Source organism: Octodon degus, unplaced genomic scaffold (genome assembly GCF_000260255.1).
Source record: "Octodon degus isolate 3935 unplaced genomic scaffold, OctDeg1.0 scaffold00038, whole genome shotgun sequence".
In the NCBI taxonomy this organism is placed as follows: Eukaryota; Metazoa; Chordata; class Mammalia; order Rodentia; family Octodontidae; genus Octodon; species Octodon degus.
The window spans coordinates 15,017,119-15,037,488 of NW_004524614.1; the positions used below are offsets into that span (position 1 = coordinate 15,017,119).

General features: G+C 42.0%; 1 protein-coding gene across 2 annotated transcripts; it reads left to right on the forward strand.

Moving 5' to 3' along the window:
• Nucleotides 1-11: 11 nt before the first annotated feature.
• Nucleotides 12-10,557, forward strand: Ccna1 (cyclin A1). 2 transcript variants are annotated; one of them, XM_023715098.1, is made up of 9 exons: nt 12-36; nt 1,373-1,555; nt 4,875-5,121; nt 5,305-5,429; nt 6,428-6,651; nt 7,828-8,032; nt 8,899-9,012; nt 9,937-10,070; nt 10,366-10,557. In XM_023715098.1, the coding sequence occupies exons 2-9, from the start codon at nt 1,391-1,393 to the stop codon at nt 10,415-10,417; spliced, it is 1,266 nt and encodes a 421-aa protein (XP_023570866.1). In that variant the 5' UTR covers nt 12-36; nt 1,373-1,390; the 3' UTR covers nt 10,418-10,557. The 2 variants fall into 2 exon arrangements, with proteins under 2 accessions (XP_023570866.1, XP_004631147.1); XM_004631090.2 differs by lacking the exon at nt 12-36 and adding an exon at nt 592-786.
• Nucleotides 10,558-20,370: the final 9,813 nt, after the last annotated feature.

Sequence of the window (20,370 nt, forward strand, 5' to 3'; positions counted from 1 at the left end):
CGCCGCCGCTCGGCCGCGGTCGGGGCGGACGCGGAGGTGAGCGAGCGGGGACGGGAGCGAGCGGGCGCACCCTCGGGCCGGCGTGGGCAGGTTAGCGCACCCCGAGGCCCCGTGTCGCCCTCCCGAGCCAGGGTTCTGGGGAGCGGGCCGCGCAGGGCCGTTGGCGGGAGGAGTTAGCGGCTGTTGGGGAACGGGCTCGGGGCTCAGTCCCCGGGACAGCCTGGCCGACGAGCGCCGGGCCTCCATCCTCCCTCCGGGGCGGGTGCGGGCGGCGGCGACGCGTGTGCGACCGCGACCGCCAGCGCCAGCTCGCCCCGGCAGGAGCAGCCGGCGCTGCAGCCGTTGGCCCGCTGGGGCCGAGCGCCCGCAGGTCGCAGCGCGTTTGCTCGCGGCGCGTCGGGTGAGGGGTCGCCATGGAGACGCGGCCGGGGCCGCGCACGCCCGCCGCGGTTGGCATGGAAGCGGACCCGGGGGAGCCTGGCGGCTCCGCTGATTGGTCGGCTCTGCAGACGCGGGTGGGTTGAAAGTAATTAGTGCCGAGGGGCGGCCGCCGCCGGAGCCTGGCGCCCCCCGCTGGATTCTCGCAACACCTCGGAGCCCTCCTTCCCTCACCCGCCCGGCCACGCCTGCCCGCCGGTCCCTCCCCAGAGTGCCTTTCTCAGAAATAAAGCGGAGAGGAGCCCAGTTCGCTGTGGGTGCAAGCAAGGTTTGGGCCCTGCTGGCTAGTGGGAGGAGGCAGCGCCTTGTTTGTCACTTGGGAAGGGGACATACTTTCCCCACACTCAGGTATGCTTTTCAGGGTTAGGAAAAATGAATTTAGAAGACGGTTAAAACTCACAGGTTAAAACTCCCAAATACTCTAGTAATCCGACTTGAAGGGTTAGCAGGGTGTCTCTGCTTTTTAAGCCCTCAAATAAGTTCTGGAAGAAAACTCAGAGGGATTGAAATGACTGTTGGTTTAGAGTGGCTTTGATTGGTTGTGAGATCGCTCAAGACCCTTTTTTTAAAAAAATGTATTTGTTTGTTGCAGCTTGGACTCGTGATTCTCTTGCTTTCAGCCTCCCCAGCGCTGGGATTACAGACGTGTGCCACCATGCCTGGACTCTGGCCGGTTCAGCCTGCCCTGGGAGTGGGGCTGGTGCAGCCTGTTGTGCTGGGGATCGAACCTTGGTCCCTGCACTTGTCTAAGCTTGCCTAAACAGGCGTTTTAGTCCGCTGAGCTATCTCTTCTGCCCTAAGACTCTTTTAACTCCTAATAATTACTGGGAAGATAGATGGGCAATTCGTGCTGATTCTGTGGCTTGGTACTCTGCATCCCAGAGATGTGCTGCTCCCTTCCGATCAGTTTGTCTGTTTCTTTTTTCTCTGATAGCGTGTGGAGGCCAAGAAAATGCATCACAGCAACTCCAAGAACGGAGTCCTTCTGGCTCAAGTGACCCAAGGCCCTGGTGCCGTTCAGATGCTCACAAGAGCCCAGCTCGGCCAGGAACCCTCACACAGGACAGTGCTGGGGGTGCTGAGTGAGAATGAGCAGTGCAGGAAGACCTGTGGCCCGGTAATGACCCAGAGCCCTGGGAAAGATGCTGCAGAGAGTGGCCTCTTGCCATGGTTGGGAGGTGCTCTGCTTTTACATTTGTACCTACAATTCTCCTTGACTATTACAGCCCTGGAAGCTGGCCTCTGGGGAAGTTGATTTCTGAAGATCACCTTGGCCAATCCCTTTGGCAGATAGAAATAGTGATTAACTTTCTGTGTTGTTAGCTTTCTAATATCCAGGATATAGGTCTAGAAACTGTTTGGATTAAGTATATGTTGGGCCGGGGAGATGGCTCAGTGGAGTAAGTGCTTCCCTGGCAAGGGCCTGAGTTCAATCTCCGGTTCTGAAAAAAAAAAAAAAAAAAAAAAAAGGTATATGTTAAATGATTTAAAGACTAGGCTGAAAAGGAAATGTGATTGAACAGAATAACCTATGGACCTGGAGCTCCACTAGCTCAGAGGTGCTCAGTCAGAGCCAGGCCATGCCTAAAGCAATCCTGGATAATATTAGCTATGTTCATAGGGGTGGTGTCAGAATCAGTGTTGAATCAAGCTTATGAGGTTACCTAAGAAAAAGGTTGCTTGAGAGAAGCTATCTCCCCTCTGCTAAGAGCAAGTGAGAAAATAGGGGATGGAGCCTCAGATATTGCTTGTGTGTGCTACACTTGCCTTAGAAGACTGACCATAGATCTGAACATCTAAATGTCAAAGAGAACTTGGACCCTTAGAAAAGTATTTTTGAGATAGAAATAAAAATACTTCTGTAATGCTGCTCTTAGACAAATACATATAATGACATTTGAAGCCCATACTGTGCATCTGTTAGCAGACAGATGCAATGCTTTTCCCATTTTATAGATGGGAAAGTCTGAGAGGTGTAACAGCCCCCGTCCAAAATGTTATGGTGAAGGGTGGATTAGAAGCCCCTTCTCTACTACCTCTCCAGGTCATCTAACTTCTGTTCTAGGATAAGTTTAAAAGGAGAAAAATGTACACAAAATGATTGGTTTGAAGTTGTGGAGAAAATTTCATGAAAGTGCCATTAATAAATAGAACTGTCTTAGCAGTATTCACTTCTGTAAACATACAGTCTAAGATGGTACTTTAGTTTCATTTTAAATGCACAAATCCCTGGTACCGAAAAAAAATAAAAAATAAAACTTTCCACATTTTAAATGCATAAACTCAGCATGCTAGTAAATGCCCTGTCCCGTTGCCTACTGCTGCTGCTTGGCACTACCTCTACCACTCCGTTCTTCTATGGTCTCCTTAGAAATCTGTTTTCTATCTCCCAACAGCTCCTTCTCCATCCTTACTCTCAGCTCGTGGCTTTGCATCCTATTTCCTGCTCCCATGTGCCATATACTCTGTCTTCCACATCTTGTTCTGTGGTTGATGTGCTTTTATGAGAGGTGAACCCTCGAGAGTGCACCTTATCATGCATCCTCTTCTTTCTTGGAGGATGTCTCTCCTACAGCTCTTGGTTTTTCTCATCGTTTTTCTCTCCGGTGTCAATTCAAATGTATTGTAATTATTTCTAATTTCAAAAGCATTTGATTACACAGCTCTTTGCAACTACTGTTCAATTTTAGCAGTTGAGAGTTTATCCACTGGTATGTAAACTGCATCAGAGAGACTGAAGATGTGGTATGTCATGCTCTCTGCTGTAGACGTAGTGCTGAGGACAGTATTGAGGCCACAGCAGGTCGTATTACTTAATGACTGAGTTCTTTCCATCTGTGGTTCTCTTTGACTCAAAGCTTTTTACTTTGCTTACTTGAGTGACCAACAGTGTTTTACGTGGTTGACTTTTTATTCTTTGAAATAATTTCTTTTTCCTCAGCTTGTGAACATTATTCTGTCCAGGTGTTCTGCTTGCTCATTTGCCCATCCTATGTATCTTGGTTTGTCTTTAAGTCTCCAGTCTCTAAAAGTCAGAGTGTCATAGGGCATAGTCTTCAGTTTGAAGCTTATCATCAGAATATCTTTTGATACCATCAGGCCTCTGAGTTGTACTGAAGGCTCGTGTATCCAGCAGCCCACGGGACATCTCCACTTGGATCATAGGATACATACCTTGGACTTCTGCGAAGCGAGACACCAACCCTTTAACTTGTTCCTGGCTGGCTCTTCCCAGTGTCATCCTTATCTCAGTAATAAAATTTCCATCCTAAAAGCTTTGTCGTCATTGACTCTTCTTTTCCTTCCACCTCCTATTTCAACAGATTAGTGCTTCTGTTTGTAAAAATGTCTGTCATCTCTTCCTTTCTCATCCTTTTTATTTTTACCCTGATTGAAACCCCTGTTGTTTCCCCTGGGATTTACAGGTTCAATAACTAGTTATCTAATTCTGATCTTTGTTTCTGCGCCTGCACTCAGCCAAAATGATCCTTTCAGAACTTGGATTATATTGTTCCTCTGCCTAGAAAATGTCTATGACTTCCCTCTCTGCATAAAATCCAGTCTCTAAATGGCCTATGGGGAGCCTCCAGGTGTTGGCTTCTCTTTGTTCCAGGCCTTGTGCACCGCCTTGCTCTTGGCCTACTGTATCTTTGCCTGTTTGTCTCTACATCCCTTCCACTGCCTCTAGGTTGGACATTTTGTTCAGTGCTAAATTCTGGATACCTGGAACAGCATTATTAAATATTTGTTTAGTGAATATATATCTCAGTCTGTGTACATATATGAATGTAACAAAAGTCAAGCTTGTCAGTAACCTGGAGTCGTGATTACTTGGCTATATTAACTTGTGATTGTGGTCCTATAAAGGACCTAACACTATAAAGTTCCTAAGATTTCTCCCCCCAAATATTACTATAAAGGTTTTTGTCTTTTAAATAACTACATATGAAATGAGAATTTTATAGATGCCTGCATCTAAACATTAACTTTCTAAGAAGGGGGCTCACTGTAGGAAATCAGTAACTGTGTGTTAACAGCTATGCAGAACACTTATAAAATCTTGAGATCTTGTGATGCTGTAAGCATAAAGCTAACTTGCAATTTTCCTCCCACACATGATACCTGTTTCATTCTGGGGGAGAGCTATAGCTTTTCTTCTTTCTATAATCTTGACTGCCCTGTGATACATACTGGTATGTTAAAAAAAAAAAAAAAAAAGCAACAACAAATTTTAGATGGCACTCTTTCCATATTTTAAACATAGATGAAAATAAGGGGAAAATAATAATTTCTAAGTTTTATTCTCTGGAATTATATTGTTGGCATAGATATTTCGGGATTTACTTTCCTGAGCTGCAGGTTTAGGTGACAGTCACATGGGCCTAGATGCCCTTTGGGGGTGGCCACTGGCGAGAGATTTCATTTTTGTTTTAAAGGAGATCACAGCAATCAGGTGTTTTCCTGGACCAGAAAATAGCTTCCCTCCACCTGGAAAGAATGTGTTGTCTAATTATGCAGTTCCTGAGGCAGCCAAGCATGGATTTGATATCTATATGGATGAACCTGAGCAGGAGGAGAGAAATGGCTGCCTGGGTAGAGAAGGTGTCACCTTGGAGGCTGTGTGTGAAGTGGACACCAGCACGCTCAAGTCCGACCTTCACTTCCTGCTGGATTTCAACACAGGTAATCTGACTCACCCACAGCTTGATGGCGCCTAGTGTTCACAGCTGTCACACCGTCTTAGTAGTAAGTGACCAGAAAGAGAAAAACAGAAAACACTGACTTTTCATAGCTGCCTAGGGAAGATGAGTGGATGTAGTGAGTTTGATATTAAATGAATTACCTGACAGTATTTAATCTCTGCAGTTTCCCCTATGCTAGTGGATTCGTCTCTCCATTCCCAGTCAGAAGTCATGTCAGAATTTGACACAGATGTGATAAATGTGACTGAATATGCTGACGAAATTCATCAGTACCTTCGAGAAGCTGAGGTATGTTTCCCCAGCTTCTGCTTCAATTCTCAGTACCCCAAATTCTTAACTTTTTAAGTTACAAATTCTTGGCTATAACCACTGGTGAATGGTACTGACATGACATCTAAACATAAGAAATATATAAAGATAATATAAGTTGACTACCCCTAATCTGAAAATCTAAAATCTGAATTGCCCTAAAATCTGAAACTTTTTGAGAATTGCCATCATGACACGTGCTTTTGGAAATTCCATGTCATGAAACATTGTTTCATGTACAAAATCATTAAAATTGTTATATTGAATTATAGTTAGATCATGTGTGCTAGGTACATACGAAGCATAAGTAAGTTTTGTGTTTAGGCCAGGGCCTTAACTTTAAGATATCTCAAACATATGTATACATCCCCTAATCTGAAAAAGTCTAAGACTGAAACCTTTGTATTCCTAAGCATCTCAGATAAAGAACATTTAACATGTGATTTTGACAGTGAATAGCACTAATATGATTTCTCTGTGACTTGAAGAATTTTTTTATTAAGCATTTACTCTTAGGAATAATCCATATTGTTAACTTCTTCTTTAGTTAAGGTGTTAATTCACTATATTTACACTTTTTTCCTTGTCATGATAAAGTTTTATTTGATTGTGAATTGCTGTCCTAACATTTCTTGGGGGATTTTGTGTGTGTGTGTGTGTGTGTGTGTGTGTGTGCAGGGTCTCACTACGCAGCTCAGACTCGTAGTGATCCTCCTGATTTCTGCCTCCCTAATGCTGGGATTACAGGGGTGCGCCACCACACCCGGATTCCATCTGTGACTCAGTGTGCCTGGGGGCGGGGCGGATGTGGCATTCAGTGCCAGGGATTGAACCCCAGCTCCTGCACTTACCTAGGCACGCGCTTAGTCTGCTGAGCTATATCACTGGCCCTTCTCGGGGGATGGTTTTTAATAGTGACTATACTGCTGAATGATACTTCTGGTATTGCAACTATTGCAAACTCTTTGCCCAACCAGATAAGATACAGGCCCAAAGCTCACTACATGAGGAAGCAGCCAGACATCACAGAAGGCATGCGCACTATTCTAGTGGACTGGCTGGTAGAGGTGGGCGAAGAATATAAATTCCGAGCAGAAACTCTGTACCTGGCTGTCAACTTCCTGGACAGGTTTCTTTCCTGCATGTCTGTTCTGAGAGGGAAATTGCAGCTTGTCGGGACAGCAGCTATTCTTCTGGCTTCGTAAGTGTTCTTTCAGTATGAATAATGTAGAGCTATTTCCTGTCAAAACACTTAATTTTTTTCTCCATTTATTGAAGAACTGCAGTGCTTAATAATTAAAACTATTCATGCCTTTTTTGATAAAAGATCATCATCTTTGTAGGAGTTACTGAGAAACTGAATCTACCCACATGTTCACTGTTCAATTCAGGTGTTTAAGATTTACAGCAAGAAGTTCAATATCATGACTAAAGCTGCCATCAACTCAAATTCAGGATCTAATTTAACTCTTTTGAAGTGTAGTCTTTTAGCTGTGTTCTTTTTTTTTTTCTTTTTTTTTTTAGAATTGAACTCATATCTTTTATTAGCTGTGTTCTAATACAAGTAGAATTCTCTTATTTAAAGAGATTTTGGTTACATAAAAGCTGTTTTTATGATCTAGCAACTAACCCATAATAACACAGTTTATTTGGTTACAGTGAATAAAAGTTCTTTTAGCTGGTTCTATTTCTATCAGTGTTTCATAAAGTACCTAATTAATTTGGGAAAAGTGAGCTGGGCTGTGGCTTAGCAGCCCTTAAGTGACTTCTTGATGAGTCTTAGTTTCTATTCTTTTCGTTTCAAATATTCTGGTTACTAATATGTACAACTTGCTGGTCGTACCCCCAAAGAAAGCAGGAACAAGGCAGAAGGAAAGAAATTATAATGGTGAAATGATACCACTATCTTTCTCTTATATATTCAGCATCATTGCAATCGAGTATGATATACATGATCTTCTTAAAAATTAAAGGGCCTTGATTTTTTTTATTCTCATTGTGTGCTTGTCTCATTGTGTTCCATCTTATCCACAAAATGATTTGAGGTTTGTAGAAGTAGTAAGTGTTCACCTCTAGTGTCTTACACAGAATCTTTCGGTATATCAGAATCCAAAACCTAAAATTCTCAGTTGGAAATGGTTTCTGTTACTATTACCAGCAGTAAGTAATATATCCTTGTAATAGTACTATTCTTGGGCTGGAAACAAGCTCTTGATGTTTTTATAGCACTGTGTCATTCAGTGATCTTGAAGGGGAAGTGAGGTTACAAGAGAGAACTCCGAGGTTACAAGGAAGAACTGCGATGGTCCAGGCTGAGACATGGGAAGGAGAGCCATGCATTCCAAACATTGCTCCTAAAAATTCTTTCCTTTCCCAGGAAATATGAAGAGATATACCCACCTGAAGTAGAGGAATTTGTCTATATAACTGATGATACATACACAAAGCGACAGCTATTAAGGATGGAACACCTGTTCCTGAAAGTCCTGGCTTTTGATCTGGCAGTACCAACCACCAACCAGTTTCTCCTTCAGTACTTGAGACGTCAAGGGGTGTGTGTCAGAACTGAGAACCTGGCGAAGGTATGCCACCCAACGTCCTGGAATTCGGGTGCTAGGAGGGCGAAAAGTGGGCCTTCCCCGCTGTCCCTCAGCTGTCCTATTCTTTCTAGTTTTTTCCTTGAACCAGAGGAATCTTTTTAACAGTTTAAGAGGACTGATTTTAAGAACACAGTATCTGGCTTCAAGACACACCTTTGGGCTACCTTTGGCAGGCACACAAGCTATCTCATCACCCCACTGTAGAGGACATCTATGCTTGGAGGCTGTTCCCTTGTTGGATACAGATCACAAGCCATGCTTGGTTTGGGGAAGAAAGTGAATATAGTTCAATTTGGTTCTAGACTCATCCTGAGCTGTTAAGAAAGGAACCATCATTTGTTCATTTGGAGTTACAAAACTTTAGTTGTAGGCAGTACAGTATTAATTTGGTCACATTTTTCCCAATTACTAGGATATCTGATATTTATATGGTGTGCAAAGAATAGTAAGCATGTCTACATAGATTTTACAGTGTTTGTTGGGAAATGCATCCCCACAGGTATGGTTCTAGCCTTGGAACTGTGTTCTTTTGCTTGATAAGTTAACAGCTTTAATATAGTAATATTTTTGCCTTTTAATGGAAAGCTGTGTTCCTATTGCAGTTGCCATACCAGTAGTACTTTATCTGATTATCAAAAATTATATTATAGCCATATGGGTAGGCAAAATACAAGGCATTGAAATTTTATTAAAATCTAAATGGAATTTTGGTTAAGGACAAATGGTGGTTTATTTTTGTGCTCATTACTAGATAGTGGTTGAACGAAAGTAAGATGCAGTTTATTTCTTTGACATTTCTGTGTCTACTTAGGACTTTGGTCAAACTTGACATTTTCTGTTGTGCTTAGTATGTTGCAGAACTGAGTCTACTTGAAGCTGACCCATTCTTGAAATATCTTCCTTCACTGATAGCTGCAGCAGCTTATTGCCTAGCAAACTATATTGTGAACAGGGACTTCTGGGTAAGAGTCTGTCTTCTTTTCAGATGAAATGTGAGGCCTGTTCAGTGATTAAAAATCTGTTGAGTAGTTTTGACGGATTAGGCTGGGCTTGCCCTTGGTGAAGGCAAGCTAGTGTAATGAGGAATGGTTCTTGGCAGCGGACTACAGCTTGCTGCTGAGTGTTTCCAGTCAGCTAGCCTGGCTCTGACTCAGTGGCTTTATTCCTTGGAGGGCAGAGATGGCATGAAGTCATGCGGGTGGCACCACAGCTCATGTAACAGATGTAGGACTGGAACCCTCAGTGCCTGCTGCTGCATTCACTGGCCTTTTCAAGAAAAAGTTGTTGACTTTTATTTTACCTCTTAAAACCAACTCATCAAACTATACCACACCAAATCACATTAAATCACACCAAACCATCATTGAAGCTAAAGCAAACCAGAGTCTGGTGAGGAGGACCGGATTTTACCAGGATTATGGGAGGCTAGGACAGTCCATGTCGCCTCTTGCCCAAGAAGGTCATAAAGAGCCCCCTGATGTTTGCTGTTGTACTAAAAGAAGTATCCATTTTCATTTTCTGGGTTATTTAGTTTTTATGTTGCATTTTAACTAAGAATATTTGATATTCAACAAAAACATGAGAATTGGGTACACATGGCTCTTTAGAGTCCAGTAAACGTCCCAGTCATAAGGAAATAGGAAAAGTGATCCACATCCAAATCAAGAATTATAAACATACAATATAAGTGAATTTAGAAATGTGGAACTACGGCTGTTTTAAGAAACATTGCATAACTCAAGTATCTGAAGTAAGTGAATATGATTTCTTTCGAGATGAATATGGGTATTTACTAAGGAATTCTCTTTACCTCACAATCACTTATCTTCAGATTTAAGTGTCTTACAGAGTTATGTAAAACAGTTTTTTTCTTTTGTCTTGATTAGCCAGAAACGCTTGCCGCATTTACAGGCTATTCATTAAGCGAGATCGTGCCTTGCCTGAGTGAGCTACACAAGGCGTGCCTTGATATACCCAACCGGCCCCAGCAGGCAATTAGGGAAAAGTATAAGTCTTCAAAGTAAGTGCTGACATTTTCTTACCTTAGCTCACTATTTAAAGCTTACTGGGTAATGGGTGTATCAATATTAGAAATAGAATAAATTGAATATCGGGTGTGAGCTTGGAATCGTAATTAATATTATCTTTTAAATCAAGGAAATGCATTTGGAAAGGCCTACGTGTATAATTTGTCAGCATATAGTGCCAGCTTCCTTCCACTCTGTTAAAACTATGAAAGAGTTTTCTGTGGCCTGAGATTCTTACAGCGCCGACAGGCCTGGTGCACGCTGACTCAGCTGTGGGCCTCGTTTCAGGTACCTGCACGTGTCCCTCCTGGAGCCGCCTGCGGTGCTACCTCTGCAGTAAGTGTCGGGATGGCAGCGCCTCCGGAGCTCACCTGCCTGACCAACAGAATTGCTCTTGCTTTTCACAGGTTTCTGCAGATTGGGTCAACTATTTTCAGTATTGATGCTTTAAAATATGTAAATGTATCAGTTGTGTTAGACTTCAGTAGCTTATAAAATAGTTTAGCATTTTTAAAGAATAAACTTGCCTTGTGACCACGTGCTGTATGAAGCTTATTATTTGTATGACTGATATACCTGCTGGGAATTTCGGTTTGGAACGTCTTTACATAGAAAGATTAGAGCACAGTAGATTTTTGAAAAATAAGAGTAAATGAAATTCATCTCAAACTTTGTTTGCTTCAAGCTGTAAATGAAATCATAAAGTGGTCATATTTTATATATTTTGTGACTCTTTCTTTCATTCTTTTTTTTTTTTTTTTTTTGTTGTATTTTAGAGAAGGGTCTGCAGGATGTTCAGGGTCTCACTACTAGATCAGACTCGTAGTGATCCACCTGTTTACAGCCTCCCAAGAGCTGGGATTACAGGCATGTGCCACCACACCAAGTTTCAGTGTGCCCCGGGGGCAGGGCCGGCACAGCAGGCCCAGGGATCAAACCCCCAGCCCCTGCGTCTGCTTGCAGGTGCTTTAATCCGCTGAGCTATTTGGTCGGCCCATGACCACTTCTTTAAAGTGCACACAGGTTCTTACAAGGTTTTAGTGTTGCCAACCCCTCTAAAAAAACGTTCTCAAGACATCTCCAATCCCAGTTCAAAGAAGCAATCAACATTTCCTTAAAGTATTAAGATGGATTATACAGGTTTCCCAAAGGGGATATAGGACCTGTGTTAATGCAGAATCCTGTTTTCGTGTCATATAGTAAGGTTCTGGCAGTCTCACATTCTCATTTTTGCACCAGTATGTTTCCATTCCTGTACATGCTGAACTTCCCAGCTATCCTTTTCTACCTAGCAATGTAATAGACAAATTGTCCTATCCAAGGAGATGTGGCAGGAGAGGACAGTCATGGCTGATTTGGGTGATTGAAGTGCTGTTTGCTTCTTTAAAAACTTAAGGACTTGAATGATTCAACCAGTGAGGGAAGCTTCCTCTCATTAGCTACCTTTTTGTGTCACTGACCACTTACTTCCAAGGGTATGTGTAGCTGTTGCAAATTGAACCATGATGTAAAATTTGGATCCCGATACAAATAACACTGTATTTATTTTTAGCACAAGGGTTTGAACCCAGTACCTTACACAGGCTAGGCTAGTACTCTGTCATCAACCTGTATCCCTAGCTCAGTGACATTTTCTTTTCCTGGTAAGGGTTTGTTTTTTTTTTTTTTTTTAATGTTTTGCTTCAGCTAGGAAAGACCTTGGAAAAATAGCGCTCCAATGAAAATTATTTTGTAAAGGAAATTTTTATTTCTTAAACAATCCACAAGTAACCCTGACTCTAGGCCATGAAGCTATGCTATAGGACTCAAGAGTTCTGCGCACATAATTTATGTTCTTTGTTATAAGAAGTTTACACATACCTCATTCCTACTCACACACCCACTGATTGCAAACAACTAGTCTTTGATTTTGACTTTTTACTTTGATGTGTCCCTGAAATACTTCACTTAAAAATAGAAATATAACTGTCACCTGTCCCTCCCACTCATCTTACAAGTGGATAGCAGCCATCTGTGTATTCCTACTTTCCTCTCATGCTTCTTGTTCCTGAATTTGATGCTGATCAAGTCCGTGCATAGTTTTATTTATTTCTATTATTTTTTAATGTATTTAGTTGCAGGGTCTCACTATGCAGCTTGGATCTTCTGCTTTCAGCCTCCTCAGTGCTGGGATTACAGGCATGTACCACTACCTGGACTCTGGCTGGCTCAGCCTGTGGTGCCGGGGATTGAGCTGCGGTCCCTGCACTTTGCCTAAGCTTGCCTAAGCAGGTGCTTTAGTCAGCTGAGCTATCTTGCCAGCCCCATGCATAATTTTTACACTTCATAAAAATATGTCCATAAATGATGAAAGTTTCTGAAATTTAACAGTTATTGATGATCACCCTTCAGCAAATCTTAGGTGCCATCATTGCTCAAGATTCTACATATTAAGAGAGTCCTAGTTATTTATACATTGTATAGTCCTAATGTACCAACATTTATATACACGTATTGTCTTATATGAATCATAGCTCTAAAAGTTACCTATTCTTTTAAATCCCCCCCATCTTTCTCTTGTCCAATTCCACCCACTATTTGCCACCCAGGAAACTGGCTAGTCAGAGCTCTGGGTGTGGTAGTTGTTTTTTTTTTTTTTTAAGGGTCTACAGGGTATTCAGGGTCTCACTACTAGATCAGACACTTAGTGATCTGCCTGTTTACAGCCTCCCAAGAGCTGGGATTACAGGTGTGTGTCACCACGCCCAGTCTCAATCCCTGTCTCAGCATGCCCCAGGGCAGGGCCAGCACAGCAGGCCAGGGGATTGCACCCCCACCCCCTGCACCTGCTTGCAGACGCTTTAATCCGCTGAACTATTTGGCTGGCCCTTAAAACACCTGAGCTAACCTGCAAGCCCCTGAAGTGTGGTAGTTCTATCTGTGTCTGCCTCTGAAGGCTCTTTGGCCTATGGTTTCAGACAGATTGAGGTTTTCTCAGGACCTCAGACATGACTGCAAACCCAAGGGGCTTTGAAGCATGCTTCAAGGACTATTTCTAACTTATCATCAGGAGCTAAAGCCTCACATGGGATGGATGTAACCAAACTGTTCCATTGTTTCTGTGTTCTTAGTAAGCTTTCACTATTAGGTAAAACATCCAAACACATTTCACTCTCAAACTTCAAAATGTCATTAACAGGTACAACTCTATAGTAGACGCAGCTCAACAGCAGACTCCCTACTTGAAATGTAGCTACAGTTGGTTTTTCTGTTTTTGGGGTCCAAGGCAAGGGGAGGTAGCCATGGCTCATAGCCGTATCCCAGGTAACATCTGCTTTAATCACTTTTTTGTTGAGACAAAATACCTGATACAAGTTAAGGGAGGAGTAGTTTATTTTAGCTCAAAGTTTATAGAGCTTTCAGTCCATAGCTGGCTGGCTCCAAGGTAGGACAGCAGGGTAGAGGCGCACTGCAGAGGGGAAACAGTCCATGACAGAGCAGACAGGAGGCAGTGAGCCTGTCTTTCCTCTCCCCCTTTATATTCCATCAAGTCCGAGCCTATTGGCTGGTGCCACCCAGGCCCAAGTGGGCTTTCTTCCTTAGTAAATCAAGTCAGCCACACTCAGAACTGTGCTAATCCAATTATAGAACTAACCCAGATAGCACATAATCCATATTTACACATCCTAGATACAGCCACCTCTGAAAAGCTGTAGCTATAAGCTCATGAGGGGTGTGTGTGTGTGTGTGTGTGTGAGAGAGAGAGAGAGAGAGAGAGAGAGAGAGAGAGAGAGAGAGAGAGAGAGATACAAGCCATAACAGCATCCTTTCATTAAAAGAAAGAAAAAGTAATGATGGGGGAGACCTGAGGGGGAAAGTGTGAGGCTCAGGGGAGGTAGCAAAGAGGTCATTAGGCCCTGAGTAACCCGAGTTGAAACAAGGTTTGCAGATTTTTCATGAAGACTTTCCTGAAGCAGATAAACTGGATGACTGAGGCAATGGTTCCAGTTGCTGGCCAGGGTCAGTGCTGGTCCTGGCCTATACTGTCACATCTCCTTAACTGTCTCTTCACTCAGTCTTTTCCTGATAAGCATCCTGGTGCTTCCCTTATATCAGTATCTGCAGCACCTCATTCTTTGCCTACAAACTATTGAATAACTTGTGAAGGGCAGAGCTGTTTCCTTGTTGCAATAAATACACAGTGGAATGTGGCTGCTGATTATGTGGTTTCAGCAACACTGCGAATCTTAAGCATTCACCACTGATTCATACTCAGATGAACTTTTTATCCTAAGTATCCTCCCTCCTTTTCCATATTCACTCTTCACATTTGCTGCTGTTTTCCTCCATCACCAAGCATTACTTTGAGATGATATGTCGAAGCAGAGTTTCTTCCAGAACAAAGAGTAACAGAGCTACTTTGCTGATACCTGAATCCCTCTCTCCACTCTCCTCCCTGCTGGAATAGCCCTAATGGAGCTGCTTGTCATTTCTCATCTGCATTAATCACTGCAATAACCTCTTCTGGACCTTCAGTTTCCTTTTCTCTGATTCTAGAGTTTCTGAAATCAAAATGATGTTATTACTTTTCTGCATTAGTAGGAGTAGGGACTTACGCTGACATCCTGCCTTTGTATTCAGTATGTGAACTATCTTATTCAAAGAAAAACCAACTTTTTCCCCCTTGTTAGAAAGCCATGGGAGAAAGAATACTGAAAGCTGCATTTCAAGTAGGGGATCTGCTGTTGAGCTACACCTGTTGTAGGGTTGTACATAAATGCCTTTGCCCTGTACCAAATGGAATTCCTTGTGATTGTGTGGGAATTTGCAAAGCTGCACAGTACCTACAGCTGTCAAGCTAATGGGGACAATGAGCTGGGACACTCACCTTTAAGCTTCGAGAGGAAGCCTGGATTCTGCAATTGCCAGTTACAAGGCTGACCTCACTCACGTACCTCCTGGCTTCTCTGGGAAGTTTGACTCTGTAGACTCAAAAGTAAAAGGAAAATACTCTCAGGGTGTCTGTTCTGTACCCTGTCCTCAAACTGACCTGGAAATTAGAGGTCAGATAAAAGTGTGAGTCAGGCTATGAAGGAAGGAAATGAGGTCAGTTCAGTGTCATCTGACTAACCCACACTGGCAGGAAATTATTTTCTCTCCTTGGTTTAGTGTGCAGTGAAAATGGAGAGGAATCATGTCAGCAGGCCAACTTAGGGAACTCAGTACCTCACCTGTCAGAGAATTGATCTAAAACTTGTGTTATCTAATATGCTTTCTGCAGTTTTGGAGATTTTTAGAAGTTCATTCTTTTAAGGTAACTGGACCTAAGAAGCAAACACAGTGAGAGGCTGATTCTTTCAATCCAAGAATTTTTCCATAACGAAGGGTAAGATCCCCCTGGACAGGAAAACGGGGTCTGGTTCAAACCTAGCTCTCAATGGTGTGAGGCCAATTGTATTTGGGTTAGCTGTTAGATCAGCCATCTCCAAATGTCTGTGGCTTGCATTGGAGGTTCCTGTCTCATATCACTTCCAGTCTGTGTTAGGGAAGGATTTGTGTTTCCATGAGGCCATCCTTCCCTAGGAATCCCTGCCTGACTCCTCTGTGTGGTAGTGAGGATAGGGCCCCTGGAGAGATCATGTCCATTCTTACCGCAAGTGGATGGGAGACGTTATTGAACTATGCGCTCCCAGAGGAAGAAGACTTCAGTGCTGAGGAAGTGCTGGGCATCTCACTTAAGTGCCTTGAATTTTAATATTAACACGAATGACAAAGCTTAGATCAAGATTTATTTGAGTTACTTAACCCATATTTGCTATTTCCAGTATATCTAGATCACACCTTTGAAACAACATGCTTTTTAAACTTAACCTCTTCTGGCAGCAATATTACTAAAATAATAGATACGTTAGGGAAGTTACACATTTTTAAATACATATAAGAAGATATAACTCCTGAATGGATCACTAAAAGTCTGTGGTCCATCAGATACATCTTTTTTTTTTTAAATTTTATTTATTTGTGTGTGTGTGTGTATGTGTGTGTGGCCAGCTCAGCCCACCAGGGGGCGGGGCTGGCTGGCATCTGATGCTGGGGGATCAAACCGCTGTCCCTGTGCTTTGCTAAGCTTGTTCTAAGTAGGTGCTTTAGACCACTGAGCCATCTCACCAGCCCCCATCAGATACATCTGTCACCTTATAAATTCAATAATCTGAGTATTTAATTTTGTAGAAAAAATTTTAATTCATCAAAAAATAAATGCTAACACAAATTCACATCAAGCTCAAATGAAGTTGGGCAGAAAGTTTTAGATTTGGTCACAATATATATTTCTCCTTGAGAATGACACTGAGTTTGGGTGATTAAGGGAAAAAAAAGAAAGGGATTGCATGTTTTAGGCCTTTAACCTATGAAGACAGCATTTCATTTCATCCTGATGTTACTTTCTCCTGCCTCCCCTTTGCAGCACTAAAAAAAAGAACTAGGGACGTGGCAAGATTGCATGTCTGTTTGAGACGGACAATTTGATGTGGCAGTTCTGACATTTAGGGCAAGCGCGGGGCTGAGGAAGGTGCCCAACGCCGATATGTCAAAGCAGAATTTCATTCCAAGCAAAGCATAACGGAGCTACTTTGCTGATGAGGCCTGAGTCCCTCTCTCTGCTCACATTTCTGCTGTCACGGCCATGGAGGAGCTGCTTGTCATTTCTCATCTGCATGAATGAATCACTGCAGCAACCTCTTCTGGCCCTTCAGTTTCCTTTCCTCTGATTTCAGAGTTTCTGAAATCAAATTGGCAATATGGCTTTTCTGCATCGAATTCTTCCCGGTCTTATCACCCCTGGTGAATATGTGGGTTAAAGTATGAGTCATTCAAAAATCACACCCTGCCTCCTCACAGTTTCTCCCTGAGTTAACCCATAGCTTTCTCAATGGGCCCTCTTCTCCTCTGCCTTATTCTGGGACTGCTCTGGTTAAAAAAACCTGTGATGCTCTGTAACATCCTGCTAACCAAGGTGATTCTTCAGAACTCCTATTTAGCTCCAGCCCCCTGTCAGCCTCAGTTGAGTGTCTCTCAGCACCACTGACTGCCACTTGCCTGTCCCTCCTCCCAGGTCACAGGGGGATATATTTCATCCTGTGTTCCCAGCATCTGGTTGTATGTTAAAGATTCAACAATGGGTGGATTATGCTTTTTTATAGACAATCCAATAGCTCATTTAATCAGTAACAAAATGATGTGGCAGTGAAGTACAAAGCCTTACAAAGGCCATTTAGTGAAGTTAAAAGGAAAAATCTCAGTGGAAAGTAAAAGTATTATATGGTCAACATACTGTGCAAGTTCATTCTTTTTGTAATTCTTACATCTGTTGTGTATAAGGATCCAGAAGATAAAGGAAAAGTTTCATTATTGGCTTGAAATAAAAGAAGGGTTTTTTTTAAAGATGAGAATTTGAAATAGAATGGCTTTTTCAGAGATAGATCCAAAGCTTTGCTGTCTCTTTAGCTTGTGCATATTTCGTTTGCTTTAGAGGGAAGACTTTTTGCCTTAAAAAAAAAGAAAATCTTTAACTGCCACTTAATAAGCAACAACATCTTTATTTTGTACATATTTTGAGATATCATAAATCATAAAAGGTATTGAAATTCTTTATCAAAGCCCTTTTAAAAAATAATAAGTTATTGAATCTCTAAAAGAGGGGAAAAATCACTTATGATGATATAAATAAATGCCCAAAGAATTTTTTTTTTTTGTTTTGAAGATGGCCCCTTCATCAGGTCCCCTAGCAGCAGGATTAATACATTTTTTTGTGCTTGTGGAACAAGCCCTCAGAGCCTCCCAGCACTCAGCCCGTGGATCAGAGGTGGTGAGGCCAGGCAGTTAGGAGGTGTGGTGGGGATGTGACAAGAATAGCTGTCAAGGAAGGGACTTTTGTGTTGCAGGAAAGACTTAGAGAGCTCCTGTGACATAGAAGGTGCTCCTTTCAGGTCTAAGTGAGAATTATCAAAAAAGGCCTTTTCACTGTAACAGTAGAGGTAAAATTTTGGGTTTAGGATGAAGCTGGCAGAACAGTTCTCTCTTTATGGATCCTGTGTTGTATAATTTGTTACCTTAGTCACCCTAGGCTGAGTTTGGCTGAAGTAACGAGGAAAGCCTAACCCCAGTAGCTTAAAACAAATTGGCCAGGCTGTCCATGTACTTTTTTTTTTTTTTTTTTTTCAGAACCAGGGATTGAACTCAGGCCCTTGCGCTTGCCAGGGAAGCGCTTATTCCACTGAGCCATCTCCCTGGCCCCCCATGTACATTTTTTAAAACAGTAATTAAAGGACTCAGGCTGCTTCCCCAATAGAAGTTGACTATTACTCCTTTCTTCCAACTTGAAAATGTTAGTTTCAGATATGTTAATAAGAGAACATGGAAAAACCACACTGAAACTTAACTACTTAATTTCAACACACACACACACACACACACACACACACACACACACACATTTAATGTACAAGATAGTGAAAATAGCCTAACATTTGTCCAGGAAAAGGGAAAGCATTAGCCAAGCACTAATGTGGGCTGAAACAATTAACATCTCTCTGGAATCAAGAATTAGAAATAGAAATAGCCAAGGCAGGAAAAGCATGCTTGCTGAACTGCAATTAAAATAGGGAAATTACTCTTTAAGCATTGAACTTTGAACAATTGTAGACATGAGGATAGGCAAGAACAATAAAAGAAAACTTTCTGAATGAAAGGGTAGTCTCTACCCTGAAGCAGTGTTTCCAGGATTTCAAGAAACCCTGATGATCCTAAAGATGCTGAGAGGGAAAAAAGGTATGTGAGCAGATGGGAGGCATTTTGTAGTCAAATAACCTGAGCTAAGTGAGTTGAAGCAGTTTCCTTGTTACTGGAATACTCACAGCCCTGAAGTGGCTGAGGAGCTGTGGTGCCATGTCAGCGCCCCTTGAGATCATCTGCTGTGGCCAAGTGCTGGACCAGGGCCCCAGATGTCATGCTCTGAAACCCATCGCTGTGGAGGCCATGATCTGGCTAGGATCTGTGGAGCAGCTGGGACACCATTCCGAAGACAGGTGAAATTCTTCTAACTGCCCATTTCAGCTTTAGGAGTCCTATCCTGGCACTATTTTCCTACTACTTTCTCTCGTAGGCGACGTCCCTTCATATCCAAACCTACTTTCTACCTTTTCTTTTCCTTAGAAGTCATACCTACATGCATCATGACCCAGATCATTTTCCCTGATGCTTCCCCTTTGACTGAATCTTATAGGCTGTTGCCCTAATAAATCACATAACTGTTCCTGTCTCATTCCTCTGTTTTTAGGAGGCCCCAAAGTCATAAACAATCCTTGCGAATCCTAAGGGAGAATAAAGTATTTCCCAAATGTACCTATCCAAGAATGTTCTTTATACAAACCTATTGGGGCTTTTTTTTTAAAAGGTAATAATATTTAGAAAAATGTAGATTGGAAATGAAGCCCTAAGGAAAATGAATTAATTATTAATTATAATACTGGATTGATCTACATGTTGACTTCTATGTTATTTATACTTTGTTTGAATTATCTGTAAGTAGATTTCATGTAATGCTTTCATTATCTTACCTAAAGTTTTCATTGTTGTGAATTAAAAAGAATTGTTCAGGCATTATTATGGTTCCTGACTACTTAGATTTGGCTGATATTATACTTACTATGCTTTCAATTTAGCCATACATCCTGGAAGTCAGCCATCAGGCCTTATTTGTATAGTCGTAATCCAAATGAAGTAAACAGACTTCTTGCTCCCATTTCCCAAACAAATCAAAATGTGACACTCAACAAGTGATTTCCCAATTTACAGCTGATGTTACATTTGCTAACAGAGCACAGTTTGGCCTGTGCAGGAACTGTGCACAGGAAAAAAGCAGAAATCCCAAGTGAAATGTTGCAAGTTCAAAATGCAGAATTCTTTAGCACAATTTTTTTTTTATATATTTTAGAGGCATATAACATTGGCCTCATATATGGCAAGGAAAAACAGCAGTACTTCACCATGATGGAAGTATTGATAGGAAAACTGCAACAAAACAGAAGCCTGAGATGGAAACACTGCAACAAAACCAAAGGTGGAGCAGATATTCTTGATGAGTTATACAGTAACTATGATGTCACTTGAAACACAGAGCATTGATCAATGATTGTGTTTTATTCTATCCTAAACATGTGTGGCATAAATAATTTGATAGTTTACAAAGAAAATAACAAGTGCAAAATATCATGGAGATATTTTCTTAGAGGACTGGCACTGAAACTCATAAGC

What these genes read in the sequence shown, in the direction of transcription:
- Ccna1 (XM_023715098.1), top strand. Translation starts at nt 1,391, where the DNA reads ATGCATCACAGCAACTCCAAGAACGGAGTCCTTCTGGCTCAAGTGACC. An exon ending in GCAGCTATTCTTCTGGCTTC is followed by an intron (nt 6,652 to 7,827) that starts GTAAGTGTTCTT and finishes TTCCTTTCCCAG; the next exon opens with GAAATATGAAGAGATATACC. An exon ending in TTGTGAACAGGGACTTCTGG is followed by an intron (nt 9,013 to 9,936) that starts GTAAGAGTCTGT and finishes TGTCTTGATTAG; the next exon opens with CCAGAAACGCTTGCCGCATT.